This window comes from Telmatherina bonti, assembly GCF_933228915.1.
Source record: "Telmatherina bonti genome assembly, chromosome: 3".
Classification (NCBI taxonomy): Eukaryota; Metazoa; Chordata; class Actinopteri; order Atheriniformes; family Telmatherinidae; genus Telmatherina; species Telmatherina bonti.
This window is the reverse complement of record NC_136621.1, coordinates 20792831-20815384: the sequence shown is the minus strand read 5'-3', so window position 1 is coordinate 20815384 and position 22554 is coordinate 20792831. Positions and strand designations below refer to the sequence as shown.

General features: G+C 36.8%; 3 protein-coding genes across 3 annotated transcripts in view; 1 reads left to right on the top strand and 2 right to left on the bottom strand.

The window, feature by feature from the left end:
• Positions 1-7442, bottom strand: part of helz (helicase with zinc finger) — a 51737-nt gene extending 44295 nt beyond the window's left edge. The window contains exon 1 of the mRNA XM_079264507.1: positions 7416-7442. The gene's annotated coding sequence lies outside the window, so the exon portion shown is untranslated. The remainder of the gene's footprint in view (positions 1-7415) is intronic.
• A 1177-nt stretch (positions 7443-8619) lies between these two features.
• psmd12 (proteasome 26S subunit, non-ATPase 12) lies at positions 8620-15588 on the bottom strand. The gene is made up of 11 exons (XM_079264416.1): positions 15375-15588; positions 14917-14976; positions 14138-14266; positions 13797-13904; positions 13254-13358; positions 12620-12769; positions 12351-12485; positions 11656-11768; positions 9426-9600; positions 9202-9279; positions 8620-9071 (listed from the first exon to the last, which is right to left on the bottom strand). The coding sequence occupies exons 1-11, from the start codon at positions 15480-15482 to the stop codon at positions 8862-8864; spliced, it is 1371 nt and encodes a 456-aa protein (XP_079120542.1). The 5' UTR covers positions 15483-15588; the 3' UTR covers positions 8620-8861.
• Positions 15589-21886: 6298 nt separating this feature from the next.
• The window catches only part of LOC306774556 (cytoplasmic phosphatidylinositol transfer protein 1-like), a gene marked incomplete at its 3' end in the record, with an annotated part of 72628 nt that continues 71960 nt past the window's right edge, over positions 21887-22554 (top strand). Inside the window, exon 1 of the mRNA XM_079264644.1 lies at positions 21887-22059. Within this exon, the coding sequence (XP_079120770.1) occupies positions 22012-22059 (48 nt within the window). The 5' untranslated portion in view covers positions 21887-22011. The remainder of the gene's footprint in view (positions 22060-22554) is intronic.

Sequence of the window (22554 nt, the reverse complement as noted above, 5' to 3'; positions counted from 1 at the left end):
AAACGTATTCATTTAATTTCAAATCCCAAACTTAGAAGATGCTAGCAACATCTTAATCACAGCTAATGTTAAGACTTGTTTACTACTCACAGCTCCACACTCAGACCTTCTTATTCCTATTCTGTGACCATTTTCAATGGTGATTGACACAAAAACAAAAAATTAACCACTTAATATTCTTTATCCGCCTCTTCAAGAAAGCTTGACAGGTGATGTGCCTCTGGTTGACCATGGTTTTGACATAAAAGATGGTTTTAGCTTTATATGAACAAAAGTGAGAATAGCTGTATTTGCAACATGTCAACTCAATGAACTAGACGGCTAGAGAGCAGGTGAGATGGCAGCCTCGACCCGAGACTGTGGAAAAGCTTACTAGACACAGATGCAGTAAGAACGTGATTTTAAATGCAGCAAAATTTTCTGGATGACACTTTCATGCACAGATGAGAACATCCTTTCCCTCTGCCAGATTGTGATTGTGTGCTCTGTGATTAACACAAGTCCTGGTGTTTTTTGGTCAAAACTTAAATCCCAACATTTAGGAATGCTATCTTTTTTCAGAGGCTTCAGAATAAATCTGCCATTACATCATGTTAAGTTTTTTTTGTATGTTTTAATGTTCTTGTAATAAATAAATATACTTCCTTGAGTGTGTTTTTTTTATTTTTTCGTTTTGTCTAAGAAATATGTATGAAATTATTTAATAAATTAAAAATAAATAAGGGCCTAATTTATTTATTTTTCCATCATAGTAATTCTAAACTATCTTGTGAATTACTCCAATGGATACGTTGGGATAGCAAGAACTATGTTGTTCTGAATGAGAGTTCAAACAAGGCTTCTGGTCTTTCGCTCCCAATGTCTGCAGCACATCAGCCTTTGTGAAATGCAACCACTTTCACATCAGTGACATCACAAATAGTGATGGCTACTTTTTCCAGCTATTTTAAACACAACTTGTAAAAGCCTATTTCACTGGAAAACTTCACATATTTAGACATTTCTAAGAAAACAGTCACTTGAACAACTGCTGGACTCTTTCAAACAATTTCTCACTGCTGGGGTGATGTTAATGTATCAGCAGAAGAAACACATGTTTCAATATCCAGTCATTTTTCAAACTGTATAGACCAGAGACCACAAACTAAAGACCTTAAGGGGTGGTATGCTTCAGGATTTGGATGTTTCCCTGCAACAACAAACCTGATTTAAAAAAAAAAAAAAAAAAAAAAAAGGATTTCTGACAAACTTTTGTCATGTTCTGCACAAATCTGTTGAGGACTCGTTCATTTGAATCAGGTGTGTTGCTGCCAGCAATTATCCAATACCTGCAGGACACTGGTCCACAAGGAGTGGAGTTGATCCCCCATACAATCAAATTCTAACACATATTCAGTGTAAACTGACACTTGCTGTGGTAAACGTCAGGTGCCCAAGAGCAAGTGAATGCAGCATTTATTCTTACCTTTTTGCAATACAACATAGTTCTACATCAACTTTACCATGATCTTGATCATAATACAGCATTTATACATCATGATCTTACCATCTGCCTACTTGTGCTATAGTAATATTTCTGTCCAAAATGTTTGTTTATGTTTAACGGAGAGAATAAACACGTTGTGACAACTATACAAAGTTAAATGGCAGTTTTTGGCACAGAATTTCAGTAATTAATGAAAAATCAGTTGAGAAAATGGTTTGAAACTGCAAAGCAAATTTGCAGCCGAGTGTACCTGCTGAAATATGTTTAAAATATTTAGTCATTTTTATATCTCATGGCCACTGTTGTGCTGTAACTGGTAGAATGCTTATTACAAAAATTAGAGCTCTTTGTGATTAATGGTTCAGCAGAGCTAGTTTTAAGGTTGCTGAAATTTGCATACCCATTTAAGGCAATATATCATTTAGGTTACATATATAAAACCTGCACCATTGAGACAAAACAAGCCAGTCACAATGTAGAAAACCATTTCACCCTCAAGTATCCGCATTTCAACACAAGGTCGGGGATGTATTGTTTGGAGGTGGAGCTGCTGAAATTCATACTAATAAGTGAATTTATATTGTGGAAAAAATTTCACCCTTTAATGTCTCGAAAAGTCTATATTTCTACTGCTGGATTAATGGAATTTTGTGCTGTGATTACATAGAATGATGTGCAACAAGAATGACACTATAGTTTGAAGTGTGATTTTTCCATTTCCATTACATGTCTCTGCAAACAGCCATTACAAAACTACATTTTGTAGAAAAGCTAGTATTTTTCCAGGAATCAGTTTATCATTAATAAAGATAATCTGATGCTCTTATATCTCAACACACCCCAGCTTCTACTGTTTTATCACCAACAAGGTGAGCTACAGAAATACTTTCAACTTTACATTGTTGCCAATTTAGCAAATCAATCTACATATTAAAAATAAAAAATGAATCAACTTTCACTAAATGTAGCAATATGTTGCGCAAAACATGGCTAAATTAACTTGAAATGCATCACCAAAGGAGCTCTTCTGAGCAAGAGTACATGCTTTTCCTCCACCTGCCTGCAGTGACGGTAGGACACAGATACTTTGCTTTCCTTTAGTACCATCTACAACACTGAATGAGTGGCAACTCTGAAGTTTAAACTTTGGGCCAAATCTCCTTATCCCAGCAAGCATTTTCCCTTCTAAACTTCAATTAAACCAATAAATATCTGAGCAAAATTTTTAACAAGTCTCTCTTACAGCAGACTGGCTCCATCTTAAACTGAAGCTGTTGATTGTCAGCTTTCTCATTCCAGTCTTTATGGCATACATATTCTGCTCTGTAGCATTAGTGAGATTGGCACAATGACACATGCATCCATTCTCCATATATTTTGAGTTCTAAATGAAGATGTCCTGTCAGCTTGTACATATTTTCTGCCCAGCAAGGACTAACGGTGGATGTTCATGACGCCAAATTTGAGTCTAGTGGAGAGAGAACGCTAAACAGCATTGAGGACTAACACATAGGTAAGACAACATCAGAGGACCTGCTGGGATGAAAAAGAACTTCATTAAAATTTACTGTTATAGGTAACACCAATAAATAATAAGCATAATGGGGAACTAGTGTAATCAATACTAAAATGTTTTATCTACTTAAATAATAATTAACATGGTTCTTATTACTTAAATGCCACTTTTCCATCATGGACAGAACCAGCTGCCTCTAACCATTCTGAACAGGCACTGCTGTGGGCAGGCCCTCCTCCAACAGCAGCTTTCTAATGGACCCATTGTTTACACTGCAGATTTTCAACATAGGAGTAGCCAAAAGAAAAGCAAGCTCAAATTGTTAGAGACCAGTTCTCAAAAAATTATCCAATGGTATCAGATGCATAGTACTGGCTATAATTGGAGGAAGAATATAAATGATTTGACTGTTTTGTACAGTTTTTAAAACCACCATGGTGGAACAGGCCACCCAACAGACTAATGATTTTGTCCCTTTTTGATAAATATAGAATGTTACACTGCCTCTGTTTAATCTGCTGAGATTATCAATGAATAATGAGAGCAAGATATTTGCAACAATAAATCAAAATGTTGGTGCAAACACCCCAGTAATATTAAATTACCCCTATATCAAACAGCAAAAAGTGAAGCTGAACTTAACTTTGTGATTACACATAACAGTGTGGCCTCTTTCCCACCAAATCACACAGATTAAAATAGGGAGGGTACACTGTGACCTGCTGAGGAACAACCAATCCTCAAATACTCAACCTTGGCCAGGAGCCTAATGACATTTGGTCCCATAACCACCTTGCTGGTTCACCAGCTGACAATACAGCTTATCACAGTGTGGCATATTTTTTAAAAAAAAAATGCCCCCAAAAGATTTATTATAGTAATTATGTGCAAAAATGGCTGGCATTTCCATCCAAGCATTCACTGCAGCCTGGAACACAACTTTTGGTTATGACTGGCTGAAAAAGAACACTGAAAGTACAGCCTGTGGTCCAGTCTTTTTGGTACGATATTTGTTATAGTTAGTACTTATCTACCAGGGGAAAAAGGTGGTTGGTTACAATACATGTTTAAAGTTTAAATAAGTAAGTATGCATCAAATAATGGCTTAAGTCAAAATTTTTAGCCATTCCTGTCTCTGTCAGGCAGTTCACTCATTTTTATCAGGGCCTGACATATTGAATTTTTATTTAGGCCAATGCAGATTATGACATTTGGTAGGAAAAAAATTAGACAACTGATGAATCAACTGATTAATTATAAAAAATTCTAATGCTTTTTTAGTCCCTTAGCACTTTTAACAACAAATATTAGTTATAGGCAGAAAATTTTACTGTTTCACAATATTGGGTCCTTTGGTACTGGTTTAACTTTCTAGCAGAGAGGAATTTCCATTTACAAAAACGTGCAACAAAGCTTTAAACCTTTGGCTACTTGCTGAACTGATGAATTTATCTTTAGATGTAGGCTTCAGGTGTATGCTGTAAACAAGAAACGAGTGAAATTACTGGGAAAAAAAACAAACAAAAAAAAAAACATTATTTATGCAGCCCTCTGATGCCTTTTAACGTTAAATTATCTTCATTTTGTACAATGATTTTATTTGCCATTAGGTGAGGACTCATATGAATCAAAATGAAAACCAGAGATGCCTTTCTCAGATGTCAAAATATAAAACCTTTGTTAGAGTTGTATTAAACACTTCCTTAATTAATTGTAAAGATTCCTCAATATATTGTCACTTTCTATAAAAGACTGTCTGGACCATCAAAGCAGATCAGTGCAACTTCCACCCGGAATGAAAACAAAGTTGCACATCTGTGTGTTGCTTTGTTTTGGTTCTCTTTAAGTTGCAGAAGAGGCTGTTAAATGTCTTTTTTTTTTTTTGGGATAATGTGGGAGGGGTGTCTGACAACGCAACATGATACATTCACTTAACGTTACATTATACACATGAGAGAAAAACTAAATACGTCTTTTGTAAGGGATAGCTTTGCTCTTCAAAAAGTCCGCCCGGCATAAGGTACATGGCTTTTAGTCATCCGTGTGCAATACTAATAGTCTAGAAAAAAAGGGTATTCAATTCCAGATATGAGGACTTGTTTCTTTATTTCCACTATTGTTGTACTATGTGTCAAACAGCAGCTTTTTTGCTATCAGACAGCTTGTTAAATGTTTTTCATGCGTTTTTAAATTCTCTACTTATCTTGAAAAGTCATGTTCTAAACTATTTTTATAATGTAGTTTCCAGAAAGAAACATCCCAAGTCCTGGTAGAGGTCTTGTATCGTGTTCCATCCATTTTCTCTGAGAGAAATCCAGAGTCAGTATGTTGGATTTATTTATTCTTTACGCAGAATAGAGTATTTAGTTGGAAGGAGACTTGTTGGTTCCTTCGCTTTGCAATATTATTTTGTTATTTTAGCATTAAAATAAATTTTAAAAAACTTAAAAACATAGGTTTTTAAGTTATAAAGGAGCATTCGCATGGCTTTCCACATTTATAATGATGACAGATTAATGCAGAATAATTGTGATAATCACAAAATTCGTATTTATTTATTTCTTTGACAATATTCGTACCAAGAAAATCTATAATGGTGATAGACCATGACAGAAGTTGGGGTTCCATTACCTCTCAAAAATGCACAAAACCTAAATACCTCAATAAAAAAATTGCTAAGAGAAATCACTATCACTAAAAAGTTATTACATTTTAATGGGGTTGTTTTTCAGACTTGTGGACATACAAGTCTATTGCAAAGGTGTAATGGAAACATTTTTTCTGCATTTAAGGCAGTCAAGTGACCATTTCATTCCAGGAAAAGATGGCACCAAACAAAACCAAAATGTAGTTTTGCAATGAATTCAAAAGATAAATAAGGGAGAAAGGCTCAAAAGACTGTGGCAAATCCTCCACAACAGGTAGAAAACCCCAAAACAACACTACGTGGCTGCCGTGACTAAGGTGCAGTTTTCATTAAATCGTGTTAGTGGAATGAGCTTTTACTTGAACTGCAGTGCATGTGGTAAACACTGTTCAAATTAAACACTTGGAAAAATCCCAATTGTGGTTTTGTCCAAATTTTAGAAACTATAATGGAAATAAGGCTTGAGCACCTCAAATGTGTCTTTCATGTGTTATGTAAGTATGAAAAACTGAGGTCTGATTTTTCTAAAAACCTAAAAAGTATTTACAACCATTTAAAGATCTCATGGGAACTTTTTACAGCATATAGTATATGTAAAATGGACCTGAGCTGCAATTGAAATGCCATATTATTTATTACACACTATTTGTGTGTAATAAATATCAGAAAATATGTGAGGGATTAAAGAGCAGTATACGATTATTGGATGCATTTGACAGTATCCAAAATATATCCAAACTTCAACTTAAAACATTTACTTTAAAAACATACAGTACTCCAAGGGAAACTTACAATTAAAGTGGAAAGCTACTAATTTACCAGCTAAGACAGCTTCGTTTTGTCACAACTGCATTGCATCAAGGCAAAGTAATGATGCACACTGCACTATCTCCATAAAAAGCATTTCACATATTGAGATTTCTAACAACAGTCCTGTTTTGTTTAGTATCACAGCTTCTATGTTTCCAACATTATAGAGGCAACAACAAGAAGTTTGGCGGGACACAATGGGTGGGAACCTTCTTCATTTTCAGCCCCAAAAAAAAAGTTGACTGGAAACTGGATGAGAAAGCTTACTTTGTAGCCTGAAGTCAGTCATAGAGGAAGATCAGCTGCTTCCACCCTGACATAACGTTATTTTGTTTGACAGCATCCTTACAAATAACGCACAGAAAACACGTGACATAAAACATGAAAATTCATCTGAGCTCAGTAGGTAAACATTAAGAAAGCGTGTACTTTTTTAAACAGAGATATTTGGGATGACTTACTTCGTCTTTCAGTAGATAGTTGTGGCTGTTGTTCGTCTGGCAAACTTATCATGACTGCTGCAAATCAGAGCGATGACGGCAACATTGCAAAGCCCTAAAAAATGTCCCCATAGTGTTTTGTTAACTTATCGTTCTTGTTTGCATTGGTTGAACGATGTTGCTACTAAAGTGAGTATGCGTAGCTAGCAGTTAGCTCAGCAGGCAAAACACGGCCTTTCTTGGCACCAAACTGGCGAGCTCACAACAAGAATAGCTGGCTGGTTTGTTACCGCTAGCGGGCTAAGCTAGCTAGGTTCGCCGAAACAAAACGGGGTCGGGCCTGAAATTTTGCCACGGTGTTTAGGCGCATATAACCCGTGTGACATTTTGTTGCTATCCGTGCACGAACTTAAGGCATTCTTCAATATGCTAATGATTTGTGGAGGGGATTCATGTCGTTGGCTTTGCGATGGAAAAGACATCTGAAAAGGCTGAAAATGGGAAGTCAACACTTACCTAGCTTTACTTTCTACGCCATCTTGGATCCACTTGTCAGACCATCGCAAAGCATAGTGGGATGTACTGGTCTGAAGGTTGAGAGAGGACTGCTGCTGGCGTGCGTTTGCGCGTCTCTGGTTGTGTTTATGTGCCTCAAGATGTACATTATCTTTCACGTCAAAGAGCATTTGTCAGAAATTAATGTGCGTTTTTAAAAACTTCTGTTATGTTGATATTAGTCAGTTGTGGAGGTAGGAATTGTATCTTCTATTTGTGTAAACATGTCATTAAAACGTCATTGCAAGTTCTGAATGTAAAAAAAAAATCTCAGCAATCTACTGAGAACAATTTTGGTAATTAAGTATCAATAATTAAAGCTTTTAAATATAAAGTGATATTTGACTTGGAAATTAACTGAGAACAAATCGTATGAAAAAAAAAAATCAGCAATAAGTTATTTTAAAACTTGATATATTTCTCTATGTGTTTATGCTTCAAAGGTAATTAAAAAAAAAAAAAAACCAAGTTAACCAAACAAAAAAATATTGTATTGGTATTTCTGTCTATTGAGATTTATCCAGTATTTGAAGTATGTTAGAGGGTGTAAATATCTGGTGGGATCCATTCATGTAGCAGCAAATGCAGCTAGAAATTTCAGCTTGGAGGGATTTTTTTTTTTTTTTTTTTAAATCAGACATTTTGTATATTCTGACATTTTTCTTTAAAATTCAGAGTTTTGCCCTACCGGTGTTAAAAAAAAAAAAAAAAAAAAAAAAAAAAAAAGAGGGAGCCACCCAGGATCATTTAGCAAAGCAAACTATTATGTCACATTTGTGTCACAGCTGGTAGATGGTTCACAATGGAGTAGATATAGTTTAAGAATTGAGAGTGTAAACAATACTGCAATTCTCTCTTTTGGTTTGAAATAAGATACAACACTAGAATCATAAGTTATACGGTCAAAGCATAAACTCCAGTGGTCCGGTCTTAGTGCGTGCTCTTTAACTTTTTCTTTGTTTCAGCTTTTGCAGGCACGTCTTCAGAGCTTCACCTCTGACAGGTGAAACTTTAAAGTAACATATAACCTTCTAATCAAGAGAGAGAGTTATTTAAGTACAAAATACAATGAAAACTTTGCAGCAATGTGTACAGGACTCTGTGCCAGTTGGAAATTGGTAAAATACATGGACACTGGGTGGTATGAAAGAGAAAGATGCAGAAGGAAATACTCATGTGTTTATTGTCAATTTTCAATAGACTGTAAAAAAAAAAAAAAGGAGGAGGAATGGGGGGGGGGTGTCATCATGGGGTTCCAATTATAACTGGGATTTTTTTTTTAATTATTTTTACAAACTCCTGAATCTGCAATTAGGCTGCAGTGAAATTTTGCCAATACAACATTTGCTGAAATGCACTCTCAACAAAAACAAACAGGGACATAAAATAATAGACTTTGTTCTTGTGTTACTGCAAGTTGTGGATCATCTCCTCCTTGGCAATAAGATGTGTGGTCTTGTTGACCAGAGACATGAGAGAGTTGAGTTTGTGCGACCAGTCGTTCAGCAGGTCATTGGGGTCTTTGGGCCTCTGAAAGTTGATGATGCCAGCCAACCGGTCAACCTTGGCATAGATGGTTTTGTTCACAACTAGACTGGAGAGGAACTCCTCTGATTCCTGACAAAGAATTTGAGCAGACAGACATTTTGTTAGCAGCTTCCTGTTAGTCAACTTTCTGAACACAAAATGTTTTGGTTTTTACACTGTTAATGTGCGCTTCAGTTTGCTTGTAAAAAGGGTTGCTTACGTCAATAGAAAGGTCGAGCAGTGCAGCCATCCTCTTCATTGTGATTCTGGTGTAATATTTAGCCATTATTCGGATATTCTGTGGAATAAGGCAAACGTTAGTAACATTCATCCTTTATTTTTTTGCAGGAAAGAAACTAAAAGATTCGAGTAACAAAAGAGCTTTAAAAGTCAAATACAATATTGAATCAATGAAAAACTTTTGTGTTTATCTATTTGCCATACATGCTCCACCACTCTGTTCTTCAAGTCCTTCCACCTCTTCTCCCCTTCCTCTGAATAGGAGAAGACATCTGTTGCAGGGCTGTCAGGTGAGCCCTCTCTCAACTCCTTCCCATAGTCCTCCACCAACGAAGCCCAGCGCATCAACTCCATAGTTGTGAACTGCTTTAGAAGGTCCCTGTAAACAGAAAACAGAGATACCGAATATTCTCAAAGCAACAACCTGTGAAGGACCAGGAGGGTCTTTGAAATAGCAACCCAAGATTTTGATTATGAGTAATTTAAACACTTCAGTACATAACTTGGTTTTAAGGTAATGGTTGGGCACTTTTTAGGTGCAGTGAAGGGAACACATGAAAAGCCAGACTGCTACACTTTGATGCAAACAGTAACATGTTTGATGTCATTTTAAATTAATCTAAAAACAAAAAAAGGAATCTGCTTGCAGTAAATTCTCCTATTAAAGATTATTAAATAAAAATATGGAAAAACTAGAGGGTTGCCTCCTTTAGTTTATTGGATAATATCTGTGTACATACATATAAAAGGGAACGAGGGATGTTTTTAGAGAAAAATTAAGATAATTCATTTAAACTTGTACAAATATTAACTAAATCTACAATTCAATACTTTCTTTTTAAAGTAAAATCATTGTTGCTTGTGCTGTAAAAGAAACTAACATACAATCATTTGCACGTTTGGTTTAAAAAACAGTGAATGAGCAAATTCTCAGTTTATATTCCAAGGAAAAACCTTTGGACCATTTCACACATTTTATTCACCTTTTAAAAAAAAAAAAAAAAAAAAAAAAAAATATATATATATATATATATATATATATATATATATATATATATATATATATATATATATATATATATATATATATATATATATATAAGAAAATAATTTTTATGTTTATTTAAAACAGAAACAATTTAAAGGCCGTAGTGGGAAAAACAGGGGGTTCATGCTTGCAGTGTTGATTTCAGGTTAAGCACAGTTTATCCAGAACAAGTTTTCAGCCGGAGCGCAGTCATCCTGATGTGAAGGGGGCGGGGCTATTGGGGAAACTGGTCACAAACAGCTCAGCACAAGACCGGCAGACTGCTTTCATCTGATCTATTTCTCCTTAACTATTTAGACCCTTCACTAGGAAACTGAAGCAATCTCAAACAGAAGATTTTTAACAATAGAAGAGTGTCTTTAAGCTCTGCTTTCTCTTTACAATCTGTCACTAGCCACAACGTCTGCTATCCAAAGGCTGGGTTGTGCTCTGGTGCGGTTTGCAGAGGGAACATGGGCAAGGTAGTTACACTCCCATGCAGTGAACAGTCGGTATGCCTCTGTTCGGTATCAAAAAATCTGAATACGTGTAGCCAATCTGGATCATGTTCACACATTGGGGTGTGGTGGCAGCGTAGTTACAAAAAGGTGGGCTTGGGTCTGGAGGGCACAAGTCCAATATGGAAGTCTACTGCTTTCTAGTAAATCTACCAGAGATGATAAAATGCAAACTCTAATTCCCCAACTAGGATGAATATAGTAAAAATAGTTTTTTTTTTAATTCAATATTGCTTTTTTTTTTTTTTTTTTTTTTGCTGCATAGTAAAGCTTGAATCCGCATTTGGAGATGGGACAGTAAACCGTGTTCAGACAGTGAGCATCCAAAACTGTCATGTACAGATTTCCATAGCAATACCATGCCCGTTTTTCATTTATAGATTGCTTTCCGAACATCACGGGTATCAAATATTGCCTTTCAGCTGTGTCCTTTGGGCACAGAGATGTCTTCAATTTCTCTGAGACTTCCTTGTGGTACTACGTCATGTTGAACATGGAATATTTATACTCTGCAGTTACACGATGAGAAAATGATCCTGAAACTTGTAGAATTTGTAGAATACTGCACACAACTAGACATCTGTCTATTTCTACTTCTAAAGGGACTGCCTCTTTATGGTGTACTTCTTTAAATGCATATTCTTCACTCAAGAAAGTAAATAAATCTCACATTATGTCTTTCACTGTCCTGCAGGTTTAGATACTTCCCTTCTTGAATACACCTCGCCAAAATTGATCAGTCAATGTACTGTTAGATCAATTCAATTTATAATCAGTCGCAAGAAAGCATGGGAGCTGCTAAAACCTGTAGGATAGTGGCCTTTGAGAACCAGAATATGACATTCCTGACTTACTATCAGGAAGCCACAGGACAAAGTAATTGTCTTACTTGTATTTAGGGATTTCCTCCAGTTTCTTGTCAGTGCTGATTCTGTGCACAAGGTCCGACTGCTCGTTGTCGTACGGAGAGAGGATCACATAGAGCACCACACTTTTCAAGGCCTGCAAAGCAAACATTACGGGTGTTTTCATCGGTCTGTGATCACATAAAAGGCAAAAAGCTAAGCAGACGTAAACTGCAAAAGTCTGTTTCTTCACAGGTTGTTAAACTACTGTACCCTGTAACTGTTCATAAGAAAGAACATGGGTCTAAAAGATATTTAGGTTCAAGGTATGTGCTCCTGGCATAATTTTAATTAAAAAGCTCATTGCTGTGCTTATTGTCTAGATTTTAGGATCAAAACTAAACCTAATCTGTCCCATCAAAAACTTCTGGATCAGCGCAGTTTTATAATTAAAGCTGCAAAACATTTGAAGCACTGAGTTGCTTCTTCAACTATGGCAGACACTGTAAATCACAAAAAAAGGGTCGTTTCACAGTTAGATGCATTCATTTAAGCCTAATTTGTTCAATTCAAACACATTCTTGAAGAAACAAAAACAAAGACAGTGAACACTTCATAAAGCAGCAATAAGGTTGCATTTCCTATGTCTGAACTAAATTTTGTCTTGTACAAACTAATGATATTATATTACATTTTCCAACCAAATTCTGCATTTGGTGCTTGATATGAAAAACTGTACCTGCTGCCACTTGCTGCTATCCTCCAAGATGCATGGGGTGTCATAAATCGCCCGGTAGTGTTTGCATATCGACAGGTAGGAGCCCTCATGCTGGTCCACCTGAATCATCAGGTTGTAATACTTCAACTTCAACTCCTGCAAGATCAGAAGTTCAAGTGTTAAAAATGACCCAACACCTTCAGAAAGGCTTCTGTGAGAAAAAATAAACTGATCTCATTGAAAGGAAAGCAGTTTTTATTTATGTTCGACTCCTACTGGCTTTCTCTTACCTCAGTGCCCTCCTCTTGAAAGAATTTGGTGTTTATTTTCTTGCTGATAATCTGGGTGCGAATGTAATCCTTGACAGCGATGCAAAGTCTCATCTGTTCCAAGATGAACTCCACCTTCTCTTTTTTCTCCATGGAGCCGTACGTCTCTACCTGACCAGAAAAAAAGCAACGTATAAGCAAAATTAATTCTACATAGCATTAACTTCACAGGGAAAAGGCAAAAACCTCACATCTTAAATTATTCTCACGCACAGACAATAAATAACCTTTAAACTGACTGACCAAACTAAAAGACCAGATTAAATGGTGTTTTCTTTGGTTTTACTAAAATAAAATAAAAAATAATGCAAATCTAACAAATGAACTCATAAATAGGCTCAATATGTGTTGTGGGCCTGACAAGAACATCCAGGTACACATGTACTTTTCATCATTAACCTTTAAGTATAATTAGGAAGGTTTGAAATAACCATAAATAGATACAGCTGAATTTAAAAGTCAAGTCTAAAAGCATCAGGTCCTGCTGGTCATCGATGAAATCCATAAAGCGAAAAGAATCAGACATTTTCCTGGGCACTTGTGGTCAAAACAATCCCATTTGTGTCATCGGACAACTTCACTATTATTGTCTTACCTGCAGCTCCTGAAGAATGGATGCGGCCTCTTTGACCTCTCCATTCTGCTCCTTAATATTGGCGAGGGTCTTTGTCAGCCTAGCACGCTCAATCTCTACATAGATCTGTAAGGTGGACAAACACAGTTATTTAGTGAAGCAAAAGGGCTCGTGTATTAATCTAAATGTTCAACTCATCAACATAACACTGCCCTTACTACATATGTGAGGAACTTTTTGGAGAAAACTAGACTGTCATATGCAAAAGTCAAGAAAATACATTTGTCAAATGGTGGCTGTGTCATTTAGTGTTGTTTAACTTGATCATCTTGGGAGAGTGGAGGCCCTTGGGGGTAGGGCAATCCCCTAACACAATGGTAGGTAAGATACTGTCTTCTACAGCAGATGAAAGGGGAACACTACAGTAATTACACATAAACTTAAACTGTATTTCTAGGTTGGAGCAGCAGGCTGTTGCTGAATCAAATCCCTGAATGCAGGTGCAAATAATTTCTTTATGTTGTAATGTCTTGTGCATTGTTGGAACACTATTCTATTCCAGACCTTGCCAGCCGTCACAGTGCGAAGTGTGTCAATAAGTCTCAGCTTGATGGTAAGATCTGTCACAGCATCCACATACTTGTAACATTCTTGCACCATTTTGGCAACAGCCTAAGACAAAGAGAAACACAAAACATACGTTCAAGTCTTAGCAACGAGAACACATCAGCAAACGGCTGTACGACAGTAATATAAGCAAGTTCATTCACAGGCTTTTGTAATTATCTATCAAAAATCAGATCTTTCTTTTCCCCTTTTGACTGTTGGATTCATAAGTATATTTTCTCAAACACAATTGAAACTAATAATAAAGGTTGAAAATAATAAAAGATAAATATATTAACCTGTTTGAGCTGGCTCCTCCTTTTGGTCAGCAACATGATGTTCTCGTTCAGGGCATCCCAATCTTTCGCTTCATAACACATTTGGACCACAGCCACAAGGATTCTGGATGTGGACACCATGTCTGATGCCTTTGAAACAACAAGAAAATAAAGTATGCACAAACTGTTTTAAACTTCTTATCAAATTTGATATTAAATACAATCTGCTACGAAAATGATTAGTTTGGCAAAGTAAAATAGACAAAACAAATAAGTTGAGAAATTAATTCCAATAAGTTTGATCAACTTTAAAAACTATAATGCCTCTATATACACAACTAAAGAGTGCATAAGTCAAACATTTAGCTTGTTGTTATGAGAAAAATAAACATATTGACATAACTCCTATGGGAATAATATAGAAGATATCTGCAAAGAGCATCAACACTGTAAAACACATGAGAATTAATCACTGAAGAATATGCAGCACAATTTGAAAAAGCAAGTTGAAAAGACCATACCACTTCACTAAAACCTATGCCATCATAAAAACTGCATCACAGACTCAAACCAATACAAGACAGAAGGGTTTTAGTCCTGGGAATGGGCAGGGTGGAAATGTGTGAATTGCCAAGAAACACTGAAATGTTGTTAAACAGAAATTGAAAAATAAGTTCTCTCTTATCTAGGTTTTAAGCTAACGATAAAATAAGATAAAATAAAACAAACAAAGAAAAAAATACAAGGGAAGAAAAGAAAAAGACGCTACTTTAGACTTGCAGATGAATTGTTTGACTTACTGTTCTGGTTTGTTTTTCCAATGACAACAAGCTTTCGATGGCCTCCTGTAACTTCCCCTCCTGCAATGGAAAAAAAACAACAACAAACATTTCTTAAACATAAAGCAGGAAAAACCAGAACGAAAAAAACAAACAAACAAACAAAAAGAAAAAAAAACATAAAAGTAGCACTATTTTTGCTTTACAGAACGTTAATGCAACTACTTAGCAAAATTGCTAAAGCTGCTAAAGACCGGATTCCTTCATTTTTACAAGTTTCTGAGTTTTAACAAAAATGCATACATGAAGTAACACAGTATCAGAAATCTGTTCAAGTATTAAAATGATCCAGTTTCTAACCATAATTTTCTAGGTAGATCTAAAGCTAGTATTGTTAATTGTTAGCTTGAATGCTAACGCATTTCATCGAGATGGCACCATGACTCAGCCGGCGCTGGCCTTTTCTACAGCTCGCTTACTTTAGCCATTTTTTCACATTCCGGGATACGCTGGTCTACAGTGGAGCTGTAGTCGATCTCCATCTTCACAATTCTTCCATCAGATCTTTCAGATCGTTCCTCAGACATCGCTGCGGTGTAAAAACTGAAGTAAAACACGGATCTTGTTATCGCTAGCAACCACAATCTAGCACTGTTTGGCTTGTCAAATGAACCAAGTTAGATTGTGACCAATCAAAGACAGGAGATGAATAGCTGTTCGAGGCGCCTGAAGGACCCACATCAGGCTCGCGACATTTTATGAAGGATTAGGACACCTCCACGTGAGGTAAAGTGAAAACTGTCCCCACCCGGCTAACTCCTCTGTCGCCCGGGAGGGAAATGGTGCGGACCCAGCTTTAATCTCTTTGACTGTTGACTAAATCAGTCGCTAAACAAACAGGAAAAGCTCATAATAATAATAACAATAGTAATAATAACAACAACAAGAAGAAGAATAGTAATATTTTCCTTATTCTTATTATCATTATTTGTCAATTTTGAATTGGAGATGCCAGATATCAATAACAGGCTACATATTTGGTTTTTGCTGTAATAAAAATAATGATAATTTAGAAAACTCTTTTTCAGACGGAAAGGGTAAAGATAAATTCCTCATTTCATTATTAACATGACATATTAACAATCCTACAATTATTTATTTAATTAAAATGTGAAAATCTTATACATTTAACACTATTTACAGGAATGTTTCTATCAAAATGTGTATTTATTGTATTTTTTTTTATTTTCATTTTATCTTTTTTACATTCAATTAGTTTTTATTACTGTTGTGAGAAGGATATATTGATGAGGTTTAAATTAATATGGGGAAATGTATCTGAACTGAAACTTGGGAGTGTTATAATGCTGGTGATGATGACAATATGAGAGCAAAAGATCAGCAGAAATAAAGATAAGAAAGAAAATACACACAACATACACATAAAATACAAATGGGTTGTACACATTCCCCAGTCATCATTCAGTCAGTCTGAATAAAGAACTTTGTGAATGAGTTTGTGCATCGGAATGAACAAAAAAGTAATGGCCATAGTCAGCCAGTAGGCGTCCTTTTAATGTCTGCATTGTTTGCACTCCTGTCTCTACACAGTTCACTGCCTTGAAACGATTCACATAATTAAAGCTAATGTGGGTCAGTGTTTTCCTGTTCATGGCAGAGAGACCCCTGAGCTAAAATCAGTCTGATCCCAGCACAGGCTGAGCACAGACTAAGGAGGTCTGATAAACTGAACGTGACTCAGATCCACAGAGAGTAAGGTCAAATATGGAACACTTTGACTGCAAAGTGGGAGGGGGTGGGGTGAGGGATATTCTAAGAGGTATAAACTGTATTATTGATGCAGCACAGCAATTCAAATGGCAGTCACTAATCTCCTTTCTAATCAACACAAACGAAATTTTAATTCATCATTAGGTCATGGTTACTTGGCTCAAATGTACATGAAAGCCTGTCACTGCACCACCATTTGCTTTAGGGTGTAAGGTCTGAAATAAATAACCACTGTAAGAAATTTGGAACATTTCTGGTATTCATCATCCATATTTTTCACCACTTAGTCCAGTTTAGGGTAGTGGGGAAACTGGAGCCTATCCCAGCAATCGCTGGGCAAGAGGCAGGGTACACCCTGAACAGGTCATCAGTCCGACATCAACATGATTTTCCTATTTGTCTTTAACATGTTTATAAAAGCTTCAGACAGTTTTATGATGCATGGTGCTGTTTTTGGTACAACGGAGCAAAGTCTTTGTGACTGTTCAATATAAATAAATGTTTCAAACCGCTCTTCATGTGCTTCTTTATTCAAAATTATGTTGTAGTCATGTTTAGATCTCTGAAATGTTGACTATATAACTTCAGTACTGATATAATGGATTATATCTGAGTCCTGCCTGACTACATACTAGTCTAATTGCTCTAAAGCTGCAGAGGCCTCTGTCTGAAGGCAACTGATGGTTTGTAGTGCAGTAGGTGTGCAGTAATAAACATTATGTTTACCAGTTTTTGCAACAGAACAAATGCTCAGTATCACTTGGTTCAAATGAAGAAACCTCTGCCTGAAGACATCTTGGATGTCAGTAGGCTTGCAGTGTCCATTCTGTTGTGCAGTTTCTGTATCAGTACACACATGTACAGTCCCCAGCATAGAACCAGACTTCGATATCAGTTTGTTCGGTTTCTTTGAGTCTCTTGCTCTGGTGCTGCTGCTCAAAGAGCTGCTCCAAAAATAAAATAGCACTCTCCACCACTCACTTACAGTAAATATGGATAATCCTGCTGCATGCACCAAACGACATGCAATACAGGACTTGATGCCATCTTATTCAAGTTTCTGGATGTTTCATGTGAGACTGAATGACTGACGTAATCACGAGTAAATTACTTGCCAACACAGTCTGGAACAGCTGCAGATAATCTCAGTTGTACCTAAAATGTTAATTATATTTTCACTTTAAGTCTGATACACCTATCCAGGTCACAAATTATGTAATTAATTAAACAAATTAAACAAATAAGAGCATCTTTGATTTGCATGAGGCAAGAAATTTGCACAAAGTTATTAAATGCAGCATTTGCAGGGTTTATTGGCTAACACCCAGTGAATTATTCTTTATTCAAAACCATTAGTGTCTCCAGTGCACTCACGAGAAGTGACTCATGAATTAGACTACTTATTAAAAGCAGAATCTAAATTGATATGTTGGAGTGTGCCATGCCAGCAAGAATGCATTCTGTAGGGGAAAATAATATGCTGACAGAGCAAAACTACATTTTCAGTGCTGAAAAAAAAAAGACAGGAATTTTGCTGAGTGTAACTAAATACATCAATTGTGTCAATTAAGCCAGCAACACAACTACTTCTTGAATTAAGAGTGACTGATTCATAATGTGTTTATGCTTTTTTCTTTATCATATCTGGACAATTAGGGCACGGAGTAAAGCGTGACTTATTATATTATTAAGAACACTGTCACTTCAGATGCCGGGCTGTCAAGCTTGTCATTCAGCTGTGCTCTTATGGCTGAGCAGGCAAATATTTGTTAAAGGGCAGCAGCATTCATGGACAACAGCATTAGTTTCCCTCGGTGAATTTCTTGTTTACTCTGCAGATATCTAATTAAACATACAAAGTGTGCTCTTGTCGACCAATACTGAAACAAAACATGCTGGGGTGAGAAACACTTCCAACAATGTCAGCAATCAGTCAATAAATCCTGCAACCTGATCAACCACATTAGTGAATTTGTTTCTACTTATACAACCTGAAAAATCTGCCTTGAATTAGGCTCAAAACAGCTTTTTTCCTTGCCTTTTTCTTTTCTTTTACAATCAATAAGCTCGTTATCTGTAGATGAACTTTGTTTACTTGTAAGGGGACAACTAAGATCACCACAATCCATGACAAGTTACACAAGTTGTGTTGTTGTTCTCAGGCCAAAGGCTGCTTTACAATGTAAAATGCATTCAGGAAGCAAATTAAAGGAATAAACAGGAATTTTTTGTTTTTTATGTAAAATGTTTCACACAGCTCTCTACCACTAATAGTTTTACTTTGTTTTTACTGTTGTCTGTTTGTACCCTGACTTCTTGTACAATCTTTAAATGAGTTGAGTTGGATCCTCCAACTCAATCTGTTGGTTTCCTTATAAAGGCTATTATGAATTGGCTTTCATGATGTTCTTTTTTTTTCTGTCTGTAAAGCATCTTGAGATGGTATTGCTGTTATTTCACGCTTTATCAATAAAGTTGAATTAAACTGAATTGAATTAAAAGAAAATAAAAAAACTAAAAACAAAAAAATAAATAAATAAATAAACAGGAATTGGTGCTAGAGGTGCCTCAGTGGTCATTGGCCCAACTCATCTTTGGAACTAGGTGTTGAATTGGGTAAAGGTCTTGTGACTGGGAAGGCCATAATGTGATTCAAGTTATTTTATTCTCAACTAAAGCTATTTTATTCTCAACTAAAGTGAACAGGACCCATCATCTCTTAAAAGATTAGAAGATAAGTGGCATGACAATAACCACATTCATCTAGACCAGGGGTCTCCAAAGTCGGTCCTAGAGGGCCGCTGTCCTGCATGTTTTCCATGTATTCCTGTTCCAACACTTCTGGCTTTCATTAACTGGATCCTGTAGAGTAACAGGAAAGACTGCAAACAAATATAAGCAATTTTAGGTTTATTCTGTCCTTATCCTAAAGCCTACAAATCGCCCATTGGTAGACAAAAAGCTTTTGCCATGCATGCTCTACTTTTGACTGGTTTAAATGTGTATGTTTATGACCGGAATCTTATGGATTCGAGTTAAACTGTGTAGAGCAGTAACCAATTCGGTTTAAACATTTAGTAACTTTAAAGCTAATTTAAACACCGGATCACTGCTCGTAGGCTCCCAAACCGCCCATGAAATGTACCAACAATGATCAGTGCGTCTGTCATGTAGAAGTAACGGGTGTTAAACCTTAACAACAGTGTTTCACATTTGGGTGAGACGTAAACCTTGAAGGTTTACATCTTTATTTCCTGCGCTGTGGTCGAGTTGAACGACATTTCCACCAAGAGGCGCTTTTTTTTTCAGCCAATCAAGCAGCAGCGGTAGGAAACGAAGCGAAGTTACCGTTATATGCTTATCATTTCCAGAAGCTCTGCGTGTGGTTTTTACAATACAAAACGACTCGTGGTGAGCCACGAGCCACCTTTACATCTCGATTATGGTTTCCTTCTTAACTTTTAGAACAGCCCACATGATCAGCCGAGGAAGGAAGGTTTCAGAAACACGTATTGCTTACGTAAACATTTGGTTTTTTACTTCTGGCGGTACCTAAGACGGAACCATATTCGACTAGCCAACATAGATCACACGATTTCCGGTACTGTACCTTTCAAAATCAGGGTCTCAACCGGACAAAAATAAATAAGTAATCAAATAAAATGATATAAAATTAAAAGAAAAAAAGACACATTTACTTAAAAAGTCAAACACACACACACACACATACATACACACATACATATATATTGCTAAAAAAAAAAAAAAAAAAAGGAACACTAAAGTAACACTTTATAGAATGAATGAAATATTTTTATTACATACTTTGTTCTTTCCCTAGCTGAATGTGCTAAAAGCAAAAATCACACAAAAATTATCAATGAAAATCAAATGTATCAACCCATGGAGGCCTGGATTTGGAGTTATACTCAAAAAGTGGAAAAACACACTACACTGATGCTGGGTTGTTGCCCTCCCGCCACCTCTTCCACGTCTCCTGATGTACTAATCGCTCTTCTGGTAGTGCCTCCATGCTTTGGACACTACACTGACAGACACAGCAAACCTTCTTGCCACAGCTTGCGTTGATGTGCCATCCTGGATGAGCTGCACTACCTGAGCCACCTTTGTGGGTTGTGGACTCTGTCTCATGCTACCACTAGAGTGAAAGCACCGCCAGCATTCAAAAGTGACCAAAACATCAGCCAGAAAGCATCGGAACTGAGAAGTGGTCTGTGGTCACCACCTGCAGAACCACTCCTTTATTGGGTTTGTCTGTGTGTGTGTGTGTGTGTGTCTGTGTAAGTAACTAACAGTCCTTTGAATCAGGATGTTCAAAGTCAGTCCTTGAAGGCTGATGTCCTGCAGGTTTTTTTTTTTTTATGTTTCCCTGTTCCAACACACCTGGCTCACAATAAACCGATCTAACAACTAATGAAGTTCTTCACAATGACTGATTCATTAAAGTCAGGTGTGTTGGAAAGGGATACATGGAAAACCTGCAGGACAATCCTGCTTAAAGTTAACGCGGCTATTGACTTAGATGTCTGGAAGACGTCCCATGATCCACAGAACACTCCCTTCCATTTACCTATGTTCAAGCTCAATTAATGTGTTCATTTTTTAGCAGGTATGACTGGTTTTGAGTTGTGGGGCTGTTAACTCCTATCAAGTTACATGGACTTGTAAGGCACGAAGGCACATGGCCACACTTCTTCCGCCTGGAAGGGCTGAAAAGATTTTTCTTCCTTTATTTATTTATTTATTACTTATTTTCCACTGTTGCCTGCTCTCCTGTACATGCTTAAGGTGAGAAAACATAATTGAAGAGAAGATTGGTTGTTAGCTTGGTAATTATTTTGAATAATTAGCAAGCATAAATTAAGTTGCTGTAAATAAGATTAGTGTGGATTGTGTAATAGATTTATTTATTTAATCTCTAAATATATATATATATGATTGTCTCATGGCTTCTAATTATTTCACACTCTTACTTTAAAAGGCCCAAAGTCAGGGTTTCCGGTGTTGTTCAGCGCTGTCAACATGCAACTTGAGTCATTTGTGCGATAGGAGGGGACAACCCAGAACCATCCGATCTCAGTTCTGCTCTCACATTCAGTGCAAGAGAAAGCGTCCGCTGGTTCCGATGTAAGAAGTCCGGCGTAACTCGGGCTACACTGAACAACTCGGACCGTCCGTGCTCTCGCATGTGCTGACACGTCTCCAGATATCCCACACATCCCGTTAGGCGGCGGAGGGAACTCTTACTTAGCCGGGTTGACACATTGTGAATTTATAGCAAGGGGGGACTCGTAGAGGGGGAAGATGTTAATGAAGGAGTACAGGATATGCATGCCCCTCACAGTAGAAGAGGTAAGTTTTCCACCAATTTCTTCTCTTCTTTGTTGCATTTTTTTCCCTTGACTTGGGGGGATGGGGGGGTCTGGGTGATTCTCAGACGACCTTGGCTGCTAACGTTTTGGGTTTGGTGTTTCAGACATGTGGCTATGGGGGTAAATTGAAGTATGAGAAATGCTTTTAAATCAACTCTGAGCGCTTCATTGAGGGCCAGCCCATTCTTTCATCTTTCATCCCTTTTACGCCCCGTGTCTTTGCTTATATGTCAAACCCTTAAACCCCCAAGTTAATCACTGGACATGCTGGGAAAAAAAAAGAAGAAGAAGGGGGAAAAAAATCAAACTCTTGCTAGGAAAAGCTAGTTTTTAAAAGTATGCACCTAAAACAAGCTGCACGGTGAAAATAAACAGAAAACCTGCTCAGCAGTCTTCCTTGTTTACATGAATACACTAATTTCATTGCTTGTAAATAGGGATTGGCGTTAATTTAATCACGCCATATTCGTTGCAC